Source organism: Ostrea edulis, chromosome 6 (assembly GCF_947568905.1).
Source record: "Ostrea edulis chromosome 6, xbOstEdul1.1, whole genome shotgun sequence".
Taxonomy (NCBI): domain Eukaryota; kingdom Metazoa; phylum Mollusca; class Bivalvia; order Ostreida; family Ostreidae; genus Ostrea; species Ostrea edulis.
Genome location: NC_079169.1, coordinates 64,941,022 through 64,961,450, shown reverse-complemented (window position 1 = coordinate 64,961,450; position 20,429 = coordinate 64,941,022). Strand labels below are relative to the sequence as shown.

The 20,429-nt window shown below is 36.1% G+C and overlaps 1 protein-coding gene across 1 annotated transcript; it reads left to right on the top strand.

Annotated features, from left to right (window-relative positions):
• The first annotated feature begins 17,839 nt into the window (after positions 1 to 17,839).
• Positions 17,840 to 18,832, top strand: LOC125647314 (neurotensin receptor type 1-like). The gene has a single exon (XM_048873995.2). The coding sequence runs from the start codon at positions 17,840 to 17,842 to the stop codon at positions 18,830 to 18,832; it is 993 nt and encodes a 330-aa protein (XP_048729952.2).
• The last annotated feature ends 1,597 nt before the right edge of the window (positions 18,833 to 20,429 follow it).

The window sequence follows — 20,429 nt, the reverse complement described above, 5'->3', positions numbered from 1 at the left end:
CATAGAATTTGCGAAATGCTGACTTTAATCGAGACTGTTGAAACCTCTGTACCATCAACTTGTTTTTCAGTAGCTTGCCTCGATTTAAAAACTGACCATAGGCAGAACAAGCTCTTGCGCATCGAATCAGTTGAGAGATATAAACACCATATGCAGGTGATAATGGAATATTGCTACATAAATATGGGAAGTTGGCGATGGAGAAGCTGAGATCATCCCGTTTGTCATACATTTGAGTTGTCAGTTTGCTGTTAATGTTTACTTTCAATGAAATATCTAAGTATGAAGCAGAAGTGGACGACTCTGTGGTGTCTCTTATTTCGAGCTCACAGGGATATATTTATCGACATATAAATGAAAGTTATTATTGTTAATGGACAAAACGTCGTCGATATATCTAAATGTCGAATTGAAGGCCACAGCAAGATATTTTTTCTTCTCACGTAGAAGTTTTTTAATAAATTCTGTTTCATATGAATATAAAAGCAGGTCAGCTAACAAAGGAGCACAATAATAATATGAAACATTATACAATAGAAATAGGAAATATACGATGCAAATGGAAAATATGCAATACACATTAAACATATAATTACAAATGCAAAATATACAATACAAATGGAAAAGATCAAATACTACAATGTTTGACATCTCCAAATCATGCATGCTTTCTTAGACATTCGGGCAGAAGCAGAACTATGCACACTAACTCTGGATTCCTGCCTACATTTTCAACTCGTAATTTTAAAAAGCTTTGCAATTTTGCTAATAATATATTTTTAAATGCAAAGTAGAATCCATCAGTTATTGATTATTAACTTTAACATCAATGTTAATTACTTGCTCTTAATCCCAACTCATTTTGATTTGATGGTAGAAAAATATGTTCCTTAAAACCAGACATTAAAACGTCATATATTTCAAAATGCTTATTGATACCAATAAATAATCGTTCAATTTGTCAAATTACTATATCATTGAGTTAAAAATGGTCAATCTTCATTTCTCACACTATAACCTCATTTTCTATTGATCACAGAGTGAACATTTTTGCTGAGTTTGGTATAAATGCTAAATGACAATTTATAATACATGTACCTCCAAAAAGGAATTTGTGTTTCGCGGAGGGGGGGGTCTTTAAAAAAGTTTCCGTTTTCCATTGATTCCTATAGTGAAATACGTGATTTTAACCCAATTTATGCAGTTGTTTTCTCTTTGTTTTGTCAAATAAATCAACTTTTATGAAAATTCTTATAAATATCTATCTTGACATAAAAATCATTTAAAAATGATAACTTTTAAAAATTGACCATAAGGTAAGCGGCAAAACAATACTATCATTCGCAGTTCTTTAACAGTAAACCTTGCGAAGAGTGACTTTTCTCATGCTACTGTAGAGTATTTAGGTCATAACGTAGGACAGAATATGTTACACTTATCATGCTTAAAGTGGAAGCTAACGCAAAGTTCCCGATGCCTACAAACAAAAAAAAGTTAACGAGATTTTTGGACATGACTGGGTTTTACAGAACATTTTGTCCAAATTTTTCTTCAACAGTTGGTCCAATTACCAAGCTATTGCAAAAGACGGTTAAATTTGAATGAACAAAGCACTATGACGAATCATTTTTAAAATTAAACCTGTCTCGATGAGTAGTCCAATTCTTTCAGCTCTAGAATTTTCTAAGAAATTTAAGTTTACTATTGATGCTAGTGATGTAGGAATCAGTGCTGCTTTGTTTCAAGAACATAGTGGCAATGTAGATAGAGTTGTTTCTTATTTTTCAAAGAAACTTACAATCTGTCAAGAAAATTATTCAACCAACGAAAAAGAATATATTGTATTGTTGTTAGATATACAACATTTTGATGTTTATTTGAATGTTAAAGTACATGAAAAGTGAAGATAACGAACAGTGATCAATCTCATAACTCCTACAAGCAATAAAAAATAGATAGTTGGGCAAACTCGGACCCCTGGACACACCAGAGGTGGGATCAGGTGCCTAGGAGGAGTACGCATCCCCTATCGACCGGTCACACCCTCCGTGACCCCTATATCCTGATCAAGTAAACGGAGTTAACCGTAGTAAAAATCAGTGATCCCGTGGGGATCTGGGTTAGAATAGGTCCTCAGTATCCCATGCTTGTCGTAAGAGGCGACTAAATCGGGAGGTCCTTCGGATGAGACCGCAGGTGTGGCACGATTAAGATCCCTCCCTGCTCAATGGCCATAAGCGCCGAGCATAGGCCTAAATTTTACAGCCCTTCACCGGCAGTGGTGACGTCTCCATATGGGTGAAATATTCTCGAGAGGGACGTTAAACAATATTCTATCAATCAATCAAAATCAGTGTGCCAAGAACGGCCTAATAATCGGTATGAAACACGTCAAACAGCATCAACAATGATAGGTTGTATTGACGAACTAGATCGTTATAACGATCATAGAATTTGCGAAATGCTGACTTCAATCGAGACTGTTGAAACCCCTGTACCATCAACTTGTTTGTCAGTAGCTTACCTCGATTTAAAAACTGACTATACGCAGAACAAGCTCTTGCATATCGAATCAGTTGAGAGATATAAACACCACATGCAGGTGATAATGGAATATTGCTACATAAATATGGGAAGTTGGCGATGGAGAAGCTGAAATCATCCCGTTTGTCATACAGTTGAGTTGTCAGTTCCCGTCAATGTCTACTTTCAATAAAATATCCAAGTAAGAAGCAGAAGTGGACGACACTGTGGTGTCTTTTAATTTGAACTCACGGGGATATATCGAATCGACATATGAATGAAAGTTATTATTGTTAATAGACAAAACGTCGTCGATATATCTAAATGTCGAATTGAAGGCCAGAGCAAGAGATGTTTCCTTCTCACGTAGAAGTTTTTGAATAAATTCTGCTTCATATGAATATAGATACAGGTCAGCTAACAAAGGAGCATAATTCGTGCCCATGAGGATTCCAACAGTCTGTTGGAAGACCTGATCACCAAATACCACGATGATATTGTCAATGAGGAACTCTAGCATATTTTTTATTTCAACTTCAGAGTACTTGTGCGTGAAATCAGAGTGGTTTACAAAGTAAATTTTTGGATGACTGATCACTATATATGAATATTTTCTTTATCGATTTTTGTTGAAGAAGCAACTGTCTATGATGTCAAAAAGTCTAGTCTTTAATTTATCGTGAGGAATGGTCGTGTATAGTGTTGAAAAGTCATAGGTTTTGATGTTATTCATTTGAGAAAAGTTTTGCGATTTCAAGTTTATTAAAAGTTCTTTATAATTTTTTAGAATCCATATTTGATCAACACCACTTCTGGCATATGTAGTCGCACACTAAGATTGAAGTTTCTCCATCAGAGCTGTTAATATTTTCGTGAGGAGCAAAGATAGGGGCTTGGTAGAGCACTTACCGGAACCAGCAATGTTTTTTTTTTGTAGGGGTTTTTATGTAGTTTAGGACTCCAGTATAGGTACGGTAACTACATAAAAACCCTTACAAACAAAGATACATTGCTGGATCCAGTAAGTGCTCTACCAAGCCCCTATCTTTGCTCCTCACGAAAATGTTAACAGCTGTGAAGGAGAAACTTCAAACTTACTGTGCGACTACATATGTCAGAAGTGGTGTTAATCAATTGTGGATTCTAAAAAATTATAAAGAACTTTTAGTAAACTTGAAATCACAGAATTTTCCCAAATCAAACCTATGACTTTTCAACACTATACACGACCATTCCTCACGATAAATTAAAGACTAGACTTTTTGACATCATAGACAGTTGCTTCTTCAACAAAAACGGAAAACGGAAATATTCATATCTAGTGATCAGTCATTCAAAAACTTACTTTGTTAAACACCACTCTGATTCCACGCACAAGTACTCTGAAGTTGAAATAAAAAATATGCTAGAGTTCCTCATTGACAATATCTTCGTGATCTTTGGTGATCAACAGTCTGTTGGAATTCCCATGGGCACGAATTGTGCTCCTTTGTTAGCTGACCTGTTTTTATATTCATATGAAGCAGAATTTATTCAAAAACTTCTACGTGAGAAGAAAAAATCTCTCGCTGTGACCTTCAATTCGACTTTTAGATATATCGAAGACGTTTTGTCTATTAACAATGATAGCTTTCATTCATATGTCGATTTGATATATCCCTGTGAGCTCGAAATAAAGGACACCACAGAGTCGTCCACGTCTGCTTCATACTTAGATATTTTATTGAAAGTAGACATTAACGGCAAACTGACAACTCAACTGTATGACAAACGGGATGATTTCAGCTTCTCCATCGTCAACTTCCCACATTTATGTAGCAATATTCCATTATCACCTGCATATGGTGTTTATATATCTCTCAACTGATTCGATATGCAAGAGCTTGTTCTGGGTGTAGTCAGTTTTTAAATCGAGGCAAGCTACTGACAAACAAGTTGATGGTACAGGGGTATCAACAGTAACGATTGAAGTCAGCATTTCGCAAATTCTATGGTCGTTATAACGATCTAGTTCGTCAATACAACCTATCATTGGGTCAAATGCTGTCTGACGTGTTTCATACCGATTGTTAAGCCGTTCTTGGCACACTGATTTGACTGCGGATAACTCCGTTTACCTGATCAGGATATGGGGCTCACGGCGGGTGTGACCGGTCAACGGGATGCTTACTCCTCCTAGGCACCTGACCCCACCTCTTGTGTGTCCAGGGGTCCGTGTTTGCCCAACTATCTATTTTGTATTGCTTGTAGGAGTTATGAGATTGATCACTGTTCGTTATCTTCACCTTGCATCATATACATTATCATTGCATCCATATGGAAATGCAGTGCCTAGGGTCCTGATCCAGTGATATTCTCGTTGTCTACGAAAAGGGTGCTTAATTCATGTTGGATTGTTTGTGTGATGGTAATTTTTTCCAACATCCTTACCCTCATGGACAAGATGGAATAGTCCGGTGCATTAAAATTCTTGAAAAGAAGTTGGTTACCACCATTATTTATTTGAAACCTGTGCCCCGATATTCTTTTATTAAATAAACCCTTGGTTTTTCCAACATAAATTAAGCCACACAGGTTACACTCAATGGCGTAGACAACGTTAGAAGATTTACAAGTCAAATTATCAAGAGTTTTGGTACAGAAACTACTTCCAGTGAGATTACTACTAAATGAATTTCTAGTGATCAGTATATCACAATGCAAGTTTTGCAATTTTTTTGCAGAACATTTTGAGATCGAACACATGGAATCTGAAAAGGAATTATTAAAAATATCTCTTAAAGGAACATAACAGTCTTTAATTTGGTTTTAGGAATTTTGATTTCTGTACCAAAGCTGACAATTTGACGATGGTACATAAGACAAATCTTTGATATCTCGAGGGATAATCCGAGGGACACCAACCGATCTATAGGAGCCTGTGTCCCTTATGTACACTTAATTATTGTTTTTACCCCAAAATGTATGCAATGTCAAAAGATGGAATTTATTATTAAATGTACAGAATACGAAAGGTGACGATAACAAACAGTGATCAATCACATAACTCCTATCAGCAATATAAAATAGAGAGTTGGGCAAACACGGATCCCTGGATATACCAGAGGTGGGATCAGGTGTCCAGGAGGAGTAAGCATCCCCTGTTGACCGGTCACACCCGCCGTGGGCCCTGTATCTTGATGAGGTAAACGAAGATATCCATATTTAAAATCAGTGTGCCAAGAACGGCCTAGCAATCGGTATGAAGCAAGTCAGACAGCATTTGACTCGATGATAGGTTGTATTATATTATAACGACCATAGAATTTGAAGCATATCAAAGGCAAAGATAGTGTATTGCAAATGTTTTGTTAAGAGTACTAGTGTCGTGATTGTGTTCTGTGTTTCCTTTCTCCGCTTTGAATTGATGTACACATATACACACACACAGATATATATATATATATATATATATATATACATGTATATATCTGTGTGCGTGTGTGTATACATATATCTGTGTGTGTGTGTGTGTGTGTGTGTGTGTGTGTGTGTGTGTGTGTGTTTTCATTGTCATTCATTTTTAAGGAGAGGGGTGTTGTGAAATACATTTGTACTCGCTTCACACCTGTCACTTAGATAAGTTTATCTCATACATGCATATGTCAATAGTTGTTATTTTGTTGGAATGGCAAAACCATTATTAATTATAAACTATAATCCCTTCTAAAACATTTTTCATCCATGGTTTCTTTTATAAAAATGGCCTTTGTAATATACATGAATCTATTATAAGCTCATTGTTTTTCCCGCGTAAGAAAGATTAATAAGTACGACGCCTTAGTCACGGATTCAAACAAATTCAATCAGCTGATTCTACCACACTCAGGCGTAGTACTTATTAATCTTCCTTACGCGGGAAAAACAGCGCGCTTAAAATCGATTCATGTATATTGCAAAGAGCATTTTCATGAAAGAAACCATGGATGAAATTGTTTTAGAAAGGATTATAGTTTATAATTAATAATGGTTTTGCCATTCCAACAAAATAACAACTATTGACCAAGTTTTTTTTTTTTTTTTACGTAGGCCTGACCTTCTGATAACAGTTTAATGTCGCCGTCTTTTTTAAATAAACATGTGTAACAACGATCAATGAAAATTATATTTTAATGCAGCGTTATTAGAATGTTCAACAGTTTACAATGAAAAGTAGAAGTGGTTGTGCATTGAGATTTTATTCACGTGGTTTCTTTGAATCTGAGGGCGCGAGGAAATCCTGAGGCACTTTAGTAAGTTACATAATGTAGTAAGTAAAGCTGTTGAGATTTATTACATTCAATATGGCTCCAAGAAAAGAGACTGTGCTTGTGAATGCTTGGTACCGCAGCATGTCGAGGTACTTTCGATTAGTGTGGACATCTCTGTTTTCTTATCGTAATTTATTTTGAGTAGTTATTGATCGAGTTGACATTTTTATGGCCGGTAACTTGCATTATATGTCAGTGGGGACAATATCATTTCAAATTTGCTATAAATGAAATTCTAAATAAATACAGAATAACGAGTTATACGCATTATTTCATGCATCGATATGCATCAACACAGGAAATATGTCATCCAAGCGGGGACAGTGTTAAAAGTAGTGCTTTATCAGATGCAAGCTAATGCTTTATCTCACTTGCAATATACACCACACACATGAGATAAATTGTGTTAAATATCTTTGTGATTGAATTTTGCTGAGCTCATCTAAAGTTATTTTAACCCATAGCATGCTGAACAATCGGGTCTCATAGCCCATGTGTCCAACTGTCTTTTTCCCAGACTTTGAACTCCGGAACTAAAATTCTGGGTTTCTATGAAATTGTGTTCTCCAAGTGAGCTTTGTAAGGGTAGATAATCAGTTCCGGTCAAAAAGTCTAGTCTTTAGTGTAAGATATGTAAGATGTTATTCACACGACTATTCCTCACGATGAATTAAAGAGACTTTTTGAAATCATAGAAAGTTGCTTCTTCAATTAAAAAAAAAATGAAAAATGAAATATTCATATCTATGGATCAGTCATTCAAAAAAATAATTTACGTTAAACACCATTGTGGGTCTATGCACAAGTACTTTGAAGTTGATATCAAAAGATGCTGGAGTCCTTCATTGACGATATCTTCGTAGTCCTTGGTGATCAGGTCCCCCAACAGTGTGCTGGAATTCCCATGCGCACGAATTTTTCTCCTTTTCTAGCTGACCAATTTTTATATTCTTGTCAGTAATTAAAAATTACTTTATTAAACACCACTCTGATTCTACGCACAAGTACATTGAAGTTGATATTAAAAAGATGCTGAGGTTCTGCATTGACAATGTCTTTGTAGTCTTTAGTGATCAGGTCTTCCAAGTCTGTTGTAATTCCCATGGGCACGGATTCTGCTCCTTTATTAACTGACTTGTTTTTGTATTCTTACGAGGCAGAAATTGTTAAAAAGCTTCTACATGAGAAGAAAGAATATCTTCCAGTGGCCTTCAACTCGACATTCAAATATATCAACAACATTTATGAACAATAATTATCTTTATTCATATGTCCATTCGATATATTCCAGTGAACTCGAAATAAAAGAAACCACAGAGTCATCCACATCTGTTTCTTATTATTTTTACTACGGACTACTCTGTTTATTCAATCGAGATATAGGGTTCACGTTGGATGTGACCGATCGACAGTGGATGCTTACTCCTAGGCGCCTGATCTCGCCTCTGGTAAGTCCAGGGGTCCATGTTTACCCTACTCTTAATTTTATATTATCTATAGGAGTTATGAGAGTGATCACTGTTCGTTATCTTCACCTTTTCATGAGTCGGAAACACTTTAACTCAGGTCAGATTACTGCCATCGTTTTTGGTGAATTTACAGACCATTTGAACACAAGTCTGAATTAAATCCAAACATTTCTCTCTTTGTACTTAAAATTTCGAATTCGATAGGGTTGTATTTGAATCTAAAGGATAATATTTGACCCATTTCGAGTCTTCTACGGCAATATAAAAATATTTCTAAAATTCTACATCAAGCAAGAAGTTGTATGCATCATCTTTGTTCTTTTTCTGTCTCTCTGCTTAGATGAATCTATCATGGATCGTTAACAAATGACTTGAATTCAATAATTCGTTTTAGTAGGATTTTGTCTCAATTCAAAAAAAAAAAAATCTAAAGGGGATGTTTTCTTTTATTTCTAATCTCAACCCCTTCTCGCTAACAGAAGGGTGAAATATAATTTCTTTTTTTTTTCTCTCTTTAGACCTCCTAGATTTATTCTCGGTTTCCCATTTCCATGGTGTGTATACCATATGTCTTGTTTTGACTGCGTATTTTAAAAGATCTTTAATTCTCTAAGACATATAACCCCGTTATAGCAGAAGTTATCAACAGATCAAGGCGTGTTTGGATCCCGTTTTGAATACCGGTAAATCTGAAAAAATCTTTTCACCTCTGTTGCTGTCTTTGCCTTTTTCTTTAAACCTCCTAGATTCAGTTTCTGTTTCACCATTCCCGAAATATTTTTCAAAGCTTACATACCGTGTGTCTTGACTGCGTATTTTAAAGATCCTGTACTTTCTAACACGTCTAACCCGTTCTAGCAGCAGCTGTCAAGGTGTTATTAAACAAATTCAAAAGACACAGTTGCAGTTTTATATCCCGCTATCAGCATGTCTGACTGCACAGGCCATCCATACATGTACTACAAATTTGCTATTTTGTCTTGTTTCTTGGAAATCCTCTGAATTCTGTTTTTCATGATATCTGGATATTGCATGGACGTCTATTCTATTGTCTGAAAACAAATCTTCCGCAATACCTGAGAGATATTAAAAGTTCTTTACTAAACGACACCTGCTACAAACAAACTTTTTCCAAAATAAAAACTAACAATTGATATATTTTTTAAAGTGGAATGGTAGCAATTCACTATGTGGAATGTACTTTCTCAATGAAGTCCAAAACAGGGGGATATTTATATGATAGGAAGGGGTAACTTACTTTTACTTTTGAACATATAGAAAATTTACAAGTCCCTTAAGGCATCTTAGGTTTGTACTCATACCAAACTAACTCAAAAATGTTTATCATCCCCCATCGTCTATCTTTTTTATTTTTGATTATCCTTGATTTCATTTGAAAAGACGTGGCACATAGGTATTTTGAATGTGTATTGAAAAAAACTACTCACTGTGCAATCTGATTAAAATTAGCTTCTCGATCCGCTCCTCTTTTCTTTTCTTTTTTAATGTCGCTACTCGCAATCTGATTAAAATCAGCTCTTAGATCCGCTCCTCTTTTTTTAATGTCGCTACTCGTGTAGCGACATATAAAAAAGAGGAGCGGATCGAGGAGCTGATTTTAATCAGATTACTTAGCTGTTCTCCCTCACCTGGCTGTTGAATGCAGGCGACCTCTCAATGATGGCACTAATAATTATTAAACCCAGGCAGTACAAACTGCATCCGACAGATTGAATACTGATGATGTTAATGAAATGATAAAAATACAGAAAGATTATAAGTTAAATAGAAAGCACAAGAGTTTTATCATTTGTTTGAAACATGTACTAAGAATGTTAAAAATTGTTCTCGTCATTCGCTTTGCTCGGTCACTTGATTACCTCTTGGTACTCCAGAAAAGTTTCCACCCTAAATATATACTTAGGAATGCAAAAATAGGATGGTATTATAACCGTACTAATGACAAAAGGTATGGGTTTTCATTATCATCTGTTCTCGTAATGATCCGATGTGTGACAGTTCGTTATTGAATAGCAAGCTGTGAACTGTCACACCGACGTCTCGAGACCCCATCATTCTTATCATTAGCTTAATTTACAATGCATTGCTTGAATACGGGGTATCATTTCCTGCTGCTTTCCGAGAAGTCTAAATCAGCTGATATTATTAGCAGATCAAAGGCTTTCATACTATAAATTGTGGCCACCACCTGAATGTTTTACTCTTTTTTGTCCATCTTGAAGGCTTGTGTTTACTTCGTCCATTTGATTTTGTCATTGTAAGTATGCACATTTACTTCTTTAGAGTTTGTATCTATGACCAGTAACTTCACTAGAGTTTATATCTATGACCAGTAACTTCACTAGAGTTTATATCTATGACCAGTATCTTCACTAGAGTTTATATCTATGACCAGTAACTAAACCCCTGTATTTACAACTGAAGGTCGAAAAATATTAAAGAATCATTGTAAATTTAGTGTTAAATGCTTCATTTAGATTTCAGAGCCATTCTACTCTGTTCACTGTAATGCATGCATAATTATATATTATTCATCAATTTCTTTTCTCCCCTGCTTAATCCTATACAGATATTCAATGATAGAGGTGGAGATAACGAACAGTGGTCAATCTCATCAGTCCTCTTAAAGACTGAGAGAAGGACAAACACGGCCACTTGGAAACAAGAGTGACAAATATTTCTAAAAAGGCGTGCTACCAGGCGTAAGTTTAATCTGAATTAAATCAGGAACGAAACCTGAATATCTGACTACGTTGCCTTTCACAAAAAAGGCGAATATTTAGTTTAGATTAAATCATGACTTCAATCTACGAATGCATGAAAGGTGAAGATAACGAACATCTGGTTATAGGTGCAAGTTCTTGGTCTCTACGCTTCATGCTTTTCGCACTTGTATTCGAACAGCTTCCTTCTTTTTAGTCCCCTAGCGACGAAGTCGAAGAGGACTTTAGATTTGCGCTCCGCCCGTCTGTCTGTCCTTCCGTCAGTCCAGATTTCCGCACTTTTTTTTCTCTGTTCTTGCAGATATTTATTTTATATTTGGTACATTGCTTTGCCATAACAAGTTACTGATCAATTTCGAATTTGATCCCGGTCCGTTGATTTTTTACTTCGTTATGGCATTTGGACTTAATTAGAAAAATAGTGTGAATTATCAGTTTTCCAGACTTATTTTGGTTGTGCTTGCAGATATTCATTCGATATTTAGTACATTGCTTTGCCATAACAAGTTACAAATCGAGTTTGAGTTTCGTCTCGGTCCGTTGATTTTTCACTAAGTTATGGCCCTTGGACTTAGAAAAATAGCATGAATTGTTAGTTTACATCCAAGTTTCTTATTTCTGTAGATAACATGATTTACCAGTTTTACGGACTATTTTTAGTTGTGCTAACATATATTTATTTGATATAACGAGTTACAGATCAAGATCGAATTTCGTCTTGGTCAGTTGATTTTTCATTAAGTTATGACTCTTGGACTTAGAAAAATAGCATGAATTATCAGTTTTCCGGACTTTTTTTGGTTTTACTTGCAGATATTCATTTGGTATTTGGTACATAGCTTTGCCATAACATGTTACAGATCAAGTTCGAATTTCGTTTCGGTCCTTTGATTTTTCATTAAGTTATGGCCCTTGGACTTAGAAAAATAGCACGAATAATCAGTTTTCCGGACTTTTTTTTTTTTTTTGGTTGTGCTTGCAGATATTCATTTGGAATTTAATACATAGCTTTGCCATAACAAGTTACAGATCAAGTTCAAATTTTGTCTCGGTCCGTTGAATTTTCATTAAGTTATGGCCCTTGAACTTAGAAAAATAGCATGAATTGTTAGTTTACATCCACGTTTCTTATTTCTGTAGATAAGAGCACTACACTCATTCAACTTCTAGCACAGTAATAAAACAATATACATGTAGCTAAATTATTCATGATCACCTATATGTCACAGTTTATTGACTTGGTTAAAGACCTAATTAAACCTAATTATAAATTTCTCTTTTTTTCCCCTGGTCTAGTCTCTACTCGCATAGTAGTTGATTTCCTATCCTGGTTCCCCAATTTTCCCTTTTGCCATAACCTATATAATGAGCTTTGAATAATGTTGTGGTACAGTAATTTTTGCAACCGGTAGGGGACTATGTATTGCCATGCAATACTCTCAGAATGCTTGTTCACCTTTAAAATTACGTCTTTCCTATATTCATTTCCACATTATGGACGTTCCTGGTCCCACAGGTGGCGGATGCTGAAATTATTGTGCATAACACGATGAATCGATACATATATGTAGATCTACATGTACCATGATATGTGAACAATATGATATTTTACAAGAAAGTACTTGTAAATGCATTCAGGTTACAATGCCCAGATTTATACATAGTCATTGGGAAATGTTAAACTATCTCTCTCTCTCTCTCTCTCTCTCTCTCTCTCTCTCAGCAACAAATTAAGAGACACAAGTTAAAAAGGATTTTAGATGTCTGCAAAATTATTTTGCACCTAATTTGTAATCGAATTCCTGCATAATATATCTCATCTTCATCTTATTTTCACTACCCAAGGGATTGTGATCCGCCCCGTTTCTCTACAACAAGCGGAGCGGATCGTAAATCCTTGGCTAGCGAAGATGAATGCAAGGTGAAGATAACGAACAGTGATCAATCTCATAACTCCTACAAGCAATACAAAATAGATAGTTGGACAAACACGGACCCCTGGACACACCAGAGGTGGGATCAGGTGCCTAGGAGGAGTAAGCATCCCCTGTTGATAATATATCTATTTAGGGGAGATAAAAATTAACTGAAATGTTAAAGAAAATATTGAATTCCTCTCTAACTATTAAATCGGGGGTGGGGTGGAGGAGGCAACGTTTAATTCTTTGATCAAAACTTGTTCTGATTTTACTGTTTGCATAAAGGAAGAGAGGCCAGAAGAGATTACATTTAAAATTGAAAGACGGATATTGTTCCATTGTCGCCTGCGTATGGTGTTTGTGTGTCTCGACTGGTTCGGTGTGCGAGAGCTTGTTCTGCGTGTGGTCAGTTTTTAAATCGAGGTAAGCTACTGACAAACAAGCTGATGGTACAGGGGTTTCAACAGTCTCGATTGAAGTCAGCATTTCGCAAATTATATGGTCGTTATAACGATCTAGTTCGTCAATACAACCTATCATTGGGTCAAATGCTGTCTGATGTGTTTCATACCGATTGTTAAGCCGTTCTTGGCACACTGATTTTGACTGCGGATAACTCCGTTTATCTGATCGGGATATAGGGCTCACGGCGGATGTGACCGGTCGACAGGGGATGCTTACTCCTCCTAGGCATCTGATCCCACCTCTGGTGTCCAGGGGTCCGTGTTTGCCCAACTATCTATTTAGTATTGCTTATAGGAGTTATGAGATTGATCACTATTCGTTATCTTCACCTTGCATACCCTTTGTCAACCTCCACCACCCCGACTCCTTGTACGTGTCTGGTTCTGTATTATAATCATATACAACTGAACTCTCTCTCTCTTGTTTATCAATGTCAATGAGCAGAATATAGCTATTTAGGTTTATAGCTGTACTTTTTAAATATACCTCCATTGAATATGATATAGCTTACTCCATGGTTGTTTATGTCAGTCATCCCCCCTTTTTTTCAGCTGTAACATTTAATAGGGATTTTGCGAACGAAATATCGCGAAATTCTGCTGCAAATCTTTTAAAAGTGAATATTTCCGCGTTGTGGTAAACATTTTCTGTTGCAGAAATAAATAATGGAATGTGCATGCATCTTCTTTGTAAATTCCCATCTTTATGCTATATATACAAGCAAATGTACATTTGCTAAAATGTAATTTTCAATATAATTAATTTAAGAATTTTATGACTTTGTCAATAAATAAAATGGCCTGTTTATTCTAGAATACGTTTTGTATACATGTTGATTGTATCTATGATTTGGTATTTTTCTACCATGTTGCTCTATCTAAATTCTGTAGATCAATTATTGAAAAAACATTTTGAAAAACATATTATTAACCTTCACATGCACGCATGATATACATAGATCATTTTGAGTTGTGCATGTGAACGTATTCTAATTCATAATCGCTTACATTATGTATCTAGATGTATTTTTATAATGTGTATATTTCTCAGAGAGAGAGAGAGAGAGAAAGAGAGAGAGTATTGATCCGTCTCATAATATACCCGAATACATTGTTTTATCTGTGCATGCTCAATACTAAGTGACGATGTCCAAGTGTTTGGAGTTTAAAACCAACCTCACGCCTCATTCCCAAACGCAATTTAGGCTCGTCTACATATTGACGTAACGCTACGCTATAATCTACACCTTGTTGAGATATGGGCCCCGGATGTGGGATCAGGTGCCTAGGAGGAGTAAGCATCCCCCGTTAACTGGTCATGCTCACCGTAAAACCCTATATTCTGATCAGGCAAGTGGAGTATTTCGTAGTCAAAATCAGAATGAAATGAACAACGTAACAATTGGTATGAAACACGCCAGACAGCAATCGACCTAATGACAGGCCGTGTTTGCAAATAAGATTATTAAAGCAAAATGTAGACTTTCAACGAGAATGTTGAAACATTTATACCATGAATTTATCTGTCAATAGCCTGCTTCGGTTAAGCATTGATCAACCGCTGAGCATGATCTCACGTTTCTAACTAGTTGAGATACTAAGTATATAAACAAAATATGCAGGTGCGTAATTGAGTACTTCTGGGTTCTGTGCAGATAACGGAAAACAATGAATCGTAGAAAAAGCACAGAAGAAAATTTATTTGAAAATAAGCATTCTGAGAGTATTGCATGGCAATACATAGTCCCCTACCGGCTGCAAAAACTACTGTACCACAACAATATTCAAAGTTCGTTATGTAGGTTATCGTAAAAGGGAAAATTGGGGAACCAGGATAGGAATGGTTGGAAATCAAATCCTATTCGAGTAGAGACTAGACAAGGAAAAAAGACAAATTTATAGTTAAGTTTAGGTCTTTAACCAAGTCACTAAACTGTGACATAAGGGTGATCATGAATAATTTAGCTACATTGTTGTATTACTATGCTAGAAGTTTTAATGAGTGTAGTACTCTTATCTACAGAAATAAGAAACTTTGATGTAAACTAACAATTCATGCTATGTTTTTTTAAGTCCAAGGGCCATAATTTTATGACAAATCAACGGACCGAGACGAAATTTGAACTTGATCTGTAACTTCTTATGGCAAAGCAATGTACCAAATATGGAATGAATATCTGCAAGCACAACAAAAACTGATAATCTGTGCTATTTTTCTAAGTTAAAGGGTCATAACTTAGTGAAAAATCAACGGACCGAGACGAAATTTAAACTTGATTTGTAACTTGTTATGACAAAGTAATATACCAAATACCAAATGATTATCTGCAAGCTCAAGAAGAGAGTAAGTATAAGGGAGAGAAAGGACCGATAACTATGTGGAAGAGAATGGATCAAGATAAAGGTACAATGGCAGATGTAACTGGTCAACAGGGGATATTTATTTCTCATAGAAACCCGATTCCACTTCCGCTTTCCTGATCAATTCTTCATGTTAAAACAAAGGGTAACGGTCTTGACATCATGTACAGCCGCTTCTTCAATAAAGATGGGAAAACATTTATATATTCTATTATCTTGTGATCAGGCATCGAACATACTGTTCTTAGTCTATACACAGGTGCTCTAATTTGACATCAAAATATGCTGAAGTTCCTATGCAGTCTTTAAAGATCAGTTTGTTGGAATTCCAGTGGGAACAAAATGTACTCCTTTGTTATCTGATCTGGTTTTGTTTTCTTATGAGGCAGAATTTTTTCAAAAGATTCCACATTTGAGGAATAAATCGATTGCTATGGCCTTAAACTCGTAATTAAGATATATCGAATCGACCGCGTTTTATCTATTACCAGTGTTCATTTCTATTTATATGTCAATCCCCGTGAACTCAAAATAAAAATCACAACAGAGTCTTTCACCTCTGTAAATGGAATATTCCTACATCAATATGGAAAGTTGGCGATGGAGAAGCTGGAGTCATCCCATTTCTCACGAGGTTGAGTTTTTAGTTGCCGTGAACAGATAAAAAAGACTCCGATGTGTCATTTTGTCGAATTCATTGGGATATATATCAATGTCGAGTTGAAGGCCATAGCAAGATATGTTTATAATCAGAAGATTTTGAATAAATCATGCCTGATAAGTATACAAAAAATTGTAAACTAAAAGAGAAACACAATTCGTGTGTATGGGAATCCCAACACATTGTTGGAAGACCTGACCTCTTAAGACTGTGTAAATATGGTCAGCTACATCTTTCGAACATCAACTTCAGAGTGCGCAAAGTAATTTTCTGGATGACTGATCATAGAATGTGAACATTTTCGATTTCATTTGTATTGAACGAGTAACTGTCTATGATGTCAAAAAGCCTACTCTTTTATGCAAGGTGAAGATAACGAACAGTGATCAATCTCATAACTCCTATAAACAATACACAATAGATAATTGGACAAACACGGACCCCTGGATACACCAGAGGTGGGATCAGGTGCCTAGGAGGAGTAAGCATCCCCTGTTGACCGGTCACACACGCCGTGAGCCCTATATCCTGATCAGGTAAACGGAGTTATCCGCAGTCAAAATCAGTGTGCCAGTAACGGTTTAACAATCGGTATGAAACACCTCAGACAGCATTTAACCCAATGATAGGTTGTATTGACAAACTAGATCGTTATAACGACCATAGAATTTGCGAAATGCTGACTTCAATCGAGACTGTTGAAACCCCTATACCATCAACCTGTTTGTCAGTAGCTTACCTCGATTTTAAAACTGACTATACGCAGAACAAGCTCTACCGTGCAAAATAGTGACGTAAAGATAACAACACCTGAAACACAGAGAGGAATAAGGTACAGTATAGAGGGTTGGCGATACAGCCAGTGACCTAAGGAAATGTTCGAGGTTAGCGAACTAAGGGTTCGTTATTTCTCTGAGTTACTTACACAATGCATTCCCCTTATCATTGACATATACTATATATTGCAAAGGAAATAATGTTTGATACAAAATTTGTATTCAGAAGATATAAATGAAAAAAAGTTGAAATAACTGATCAATCTCACAATCAATCTAAATGGGTTTAAGATAATTTGAATCATGGTTCAGCAGTTCTTTAAAATCTGGAATTTTGAAAAAGCGCTGTGTAGATCTATTTTTGAAATCCTCCCTCTTGTAAAGAAAAATAGAAAACGATCAATCTCGTATGTACGACTTATCATATTGTAAATACGACTTATCACGTGACATCCTCTGCCTTACATACGATGTTTTGTCGTAAACACCACATAATATCATGTTTTCTTTGTTTATTTGAAAGCAATACATTTGTACCTTTGTAATTAATTTTCAGAAATGATTATGTCGAATACATCAAACGCATCTGGGCCAAGTACGGAGGGATACGAAACAACGGAAGTATTTGCGAACATGACAAGTTCCGTGTTGGTTTCTGAGAATGCATCCAAAGAATGGATTGATTACATCCAATTCGTGTTCCTGCCCATCACTATTGTACTTGGTATCGTTGGCAATTTACTTACAATCATTATCATGCGCAGTGAACGTTTTACCAATTCTCCATCGTCTATCATACTCATTCTTTTGGCTGTATCTGATTCAGTTGCTCTTCTTTCGCAACCATTTAACAAGACTAATTTCAACGATTTGATAGGATTGGATATCAGAGCTTTCACCGATAGCAATTGTAAACTGTACACTATCATTCGCCGAACATCCAAGATGATGTCATCATGGGCAGTTGTCGGACTGTGCCTTGAGCGATTTATTGCTGTATGGTTTCCTCTAAAAGCGAAACTATTTGTCACTAAACGTTTAGTATTGATTCTCGTCATCTCTGGATTAGTGATCATAGCTTCCTTTAATGCTGTATGGAGTTATGCCTCCAAGGTTGTTAATGGACGATGTAATCCCGATGTCTACGATTACACGGATTCAACAGAGAGGCTAAAATATGGAGTGATGCTCCAGTTTGGAACAGGTATATACTCCAATGTCCCTATCATCCTCCTCACTATCTTTACAACACTTATTGCTACGAAGTTATTCTACCATCGACGAAAGCGTCGAAGCATGACTTCTAGATCGTCAGGTGACCAGGATGTCAGAATCACCGCCATGCTGATAGGCATTGCCATTGCCTACGTAATCCTCATTTTCCCGATCACCGTGCTACATAACATTGCATATCAGAAAAGATTGCACGCATTCACATCCGCTGAATTCAGTCTTTACAAGGAAATCGCTCAGTTTATGGAACAACTCAATTACTGTCTCAATTTCTTTCTATATGTGATGACTTCCAGCCAGTTCAGACAAGTACTACGCACAAAATTGTTTTGTTGTAGGTTCAAGCCAAAAATATGGAAACGAACACATAACACCACTACAACAAGTATGTAAACCATATTACCATCAATGAAAGATATATAGAAGTATATCGTTTGGAACGTGTTCTGTCGGTATATGATGATATGCTGAAGTCCCTTCTGTTACCTCACACATCGTGGTACATATATTCACGTGCCGCAAAATACACGGTTATTTAGGACATATTTAGTAACATTTAAAAGCCAATGTCTTCATTCGTTATTGAGCTAGAAATGCAGCAGTTGTAAATGACGGTTAGTAGATATCTTTGCAGAGTGTTTTTTATTATTAAATAATATAGCGCAAACCTTTGATTCTTAGCAAAGGTATTCTGAATATTTGGCAGGTGGCTTGATGTAGCGGGAGTCCCGGTAGTCTCGTTTGGGGTCAGCATTTTGCAAGTTCTGTGGTCCTCATGGCGATCCAGTATGCAGTTTGCTCCTTTTATATGATCACGGTACAAAAATAGAGTTCATGGCGGGTGTGATCTTTCAGCAGAGAATCTTTTACTCTTCCTGGGCACCTGATCACACCTCTGGTGTTTTTAGGGGTCCGTGTTTGCTCTACTCTCAGTTTTTATTCTTTGTGGTATTTATAAGATTAATCATGCTCGTTACCTTCACTTTTAATCACTGAATAGATATGTAAACCATGTATGTCATATAACGTTTATTTCTAAATATCATAGCAAAATTTACAAATGAATTAAAGCAAGAGTTTTTTATTGAAAAAGAATTATGTAGGTCTTCTGTCCTCCAATATATCATTTAATATGCGATCTTCACATAACATATATGGTTGGTTGGTTAGTTGCATATTGTTTAACGTTCCGCTCGAGAATTTTTCACTCATAGGGAGACATCACCATTGTTGATGAAAGGCTGTAAAATTTAGGCCTATCTTCGGCGCTTACAGTCTTTGAGCAGGGAGGGATCTTTATCGTACCACACCTGCTGTGACATCGGGCCCTGGTTTTTTGCAATCTCATCCGAAGTACCGTCCCATTTAGTCCCCTCTTACACGTATGGGGTAATGAGGACCTTGTTAGTTGAAATTGATCCAATGGTTCTGTCGAAAAAAGATGAAAAGATGAAATTCTGCGTTTATAATGCCAATGATGCTGACCACAACGCCGACCACGTACAAGTTTGAGCTTTTGGCGTTGGTGAACTAAAACGTCGATGCTTCGAATTCTAAAGGCAGCCATAAGCTCAAAACAATACGTCATGTACGAAAATACTGACATTCTGAAAATTAAAAGTGTTTCCTTTATGTCCAATGTACATCGTCTATTTGTCTTAATCATTGGGCGATATTCATGGAAGCAGATATGCTAATAACCCTTTTTGTAGATCCCCCCCCCCCCATGATATTGTGTAAAATTTATTTATATGCACAAAAAAAATCATAGTCCAAGTAATATCTCCACTTTCATCCATCCATTTATACAATATGTGAAATTCCAAGGGAAAATTAGGGGAGGCATGCATCCCGTAGTTAAAAACTCATTGTATATCAAGGATAAAAGGCAATAAAAATTAATACAGTCTGTAATTTTGTGGACTATAAAGGACGGTAAATATTGATTGATTGAATATTGTTTAACGAGAGAGAGAGAGAGAGAGAGAGA